The sequence below is a fragment of the Poecilia formosa genome, unplaced genomic scaffold (genome assembly GCF_000485575.1).
Source record: "Poecilia formosa unplaced genomic scaffold, Poecilia_formosa-5.1.2 Scaffold554, whole genome shotgun sequence".
Lineage (NCBI taxonomy): Eukaryota > Metazoa > Chordata > Actinopteri > Cyprinodontiformes > Poeciliidae > Poecilia > Poecilia formosa.
Window position 1 is genome coordinate 266,336 of NW_006800493.1, and position 2,485 is coordinate 268,820.

Here is a 2,485-nt window from a genome sequence, read left to right on the forward strand (position 1 = left end):
AGTGTCATAATTTACCGAATGACGCTTTATGACAACAGTCATAAATATTCATGAAGGCTTATTCATGTTCATGACATGTGTCATGTTTATGACAGTGTCATGACAGTCTTATTCAACCCCCTTCAAATAAAGTGTTACCGAAAATGTTTTGTACTCATACTTAGTCTAATATAATTTAGTGAACAGAAATATTTAATATCTTTTCATTTTTGAAATTCCATAATTTAAAACTATTTGAGTACAAAAAGTTTTAGTTACATGCAGCAGTCCAGGTTATGCTGTGCTAAAAAATATATATTTTATTGCAGAGGCAGATTTTCAGTACATGTATAGGTATAAATTAATATGTAATATTCAACAGCTTAAATAGTTTTATTTTGAAGTTTATAAACGCAAGTGGGCAGTTGATATCTAGTATAAGCCAAAATTATGCAGTTATATTTTACTGAAGGATGCCTGTAGTCTTGAGCCATATGTATCATGGAACTTGAGGAAAAAAAACAAAGGTCCATTTGCGCCCAGTTCAGATCTGCCACTCGGATGCGTTATGCAAGTATTTTTTGCTGAGACGGTAAAAGCATCCTGAAAAGTGCTATACAAGTCTGATGTCATTTTCTTTCATTTCCAATATTTTTCAGCTAGGATTCCTGGCAGAGAAATATTTCAAGAGTAGCAGGAAAAGCTAAGGTTGATTAGCATTAGTCTTTGTAAGCTTTAAATTATACTTAATAGTAGAATTTAGGTTGCAACTGACAGTAAAATTAAATTAAAAATGTATTCATATTTTAAATTAAAGACTATTCAAAAAAGGTAAGGTAAGGTAAAACGCACAGTAATTAGCCCTTATGAAATTATCTTGCTTATCTTTTGCAGAAAAACTGGCATTTGTGGGTTTCAAAGGCTCATTTTACCCCGACTGGGTAAAATTGGAGATCAGCAGTGACCAAGCAAAGATCCATCAGGTCTTGCCTGTCCCTATCGTTTACAAGTTCAAATTATAATTTGCAGGCCAAATGAAGAGATTTGGAAGGTAAGGTGACTCCCAGATAGATACTGATAGACAAAATGGAAACACATTTTCCTGCTGTCCTTAAGAAACAAAAGTCCAAGACTGAAAAGCTGAAGACCATCAGAATGTGATGGACAAAGATTTCAAGACCTCCAACCAGAGCCCAAGTTTCCACAATTGTTTTGATGCGTCTCATTTTCTCACAGTCTCTGGCAGCAACGGCTCACTGCAGTCAGAAGAAATGTGGACTTCTGCTAACAATAAATATTACTTTTTTTTTAAGTTTGCCACAGATGTAAATGTATTCTTTGGACATATGATTCACCATTTGTTTGTCACAATCTTTTGTAATCTTACTTAGAACCGAGAATAAGTCATCTAGACAAAAATACAATTTTTAGTTAAAACTTTTACCTTTTGGAAAAATTATTAGACATATGGACATAAGACATGGGAATTGTTTTTCTCCTTTTTCCACTTGACAGAGAGAATTTAAAGCTGTAAATTCTATGAATCTTCATAATATCATAACCATGACCAGTGATGTCAGTAACACGTTACTGACGTTCGATCACTTTTTTCAGTAACGAGTAATCTAACACTTTGCTATTTCAAATCCAGTAGTCAGACTACTGCTACTTATTGAAATCACTTTGCGTTACTGCGCGTTACTATTTTATTTTGTGATTTAATGTTATTTCCTCTGCATCTTGGGGAGTGACCACCATTTCTGCAATAGTGTCAGCAGGAGAGAAATGGAAACAATGGAGGAAGGAGAGAGATGCGCATCTCGTTGCTGGAAAAACAGGAACTATTTAGAGTTTCTGTCGCCAAGTCCGATTATTATAAGCAGCTTTGGGCTTGTTTTTTTCTAAAGTCGCTTGCAGATTTAATGATACGCGGGTTGCGGTTTTTGGGCTTGGAAATAAGCAGAGACTCATAATAAATCCCAGAATTTGTCTGTGTTGACCAGATTAAAACCCTTCTTAGAGTTTTCCAGACAATAGTGGAACAAAGAAATTACAAACTTTTTTGTACTGTTGTAACCATTAAACAATCTGCTCTTCTTATAAGTTGAGACACATTGTTGACGTTATAAAATAACCTGCAATTAAGTTTTGGCAAAGCTCAATGTAATTTTCACAGGTGGTGGAGCGTTGTCAGCAGCTGCTGAAAGTAACTAAAAAAAGTTACTTTTAATGGGTCAAATCAAGTAATCAGTAATCTAAGTTATTTTTTCAAAGTAACTATGCCATCACTGACCATGACCACTAAAAAGTCATTCATAAAGCAGGTTAAAGTTGTATTAAGTTTCTATGGTAATTTTCTTGCTTTACTAGGATGACTGAGAAATGCCAGCAAGGGTTATGTTAAAACTGAAGTTATTTTCTTTGGACCTAAAGAAGAACAATCTGAAGTCAATGAAAGGTTTCAGTTATTACAACTACAAACCAGCGATCAGATGTGACATTTGGT

The 2,485-nt window shown here is 34.4% G+C and overlaps 1 protein-coding gene across 1 annotated transcript in view; it reads left to right on the forward strand.

Moving 5' to 3' along the window:
* Window positions 1–1,030, forward strand: part of cemip (cell migration inducing hyaluronidase 1) — a 213,119-nt gene extending 212,089 nt beyond the window's left edge. The window contains exon 22 of the mRNA XM_016665182.1: window positions 841–1,030. Within this exon, the coding sequence (XP_016520668.1) occupies window positions 841–1,001 (161 nt within the window). The 3' untranslated portion in view covers window positions 1,002–1,030. The remainder of the gene's footprint in view (window positions 1–840) is intronic.
* Window positions 1,031–2,485: the final 1,455 nt, after the last annotated feature.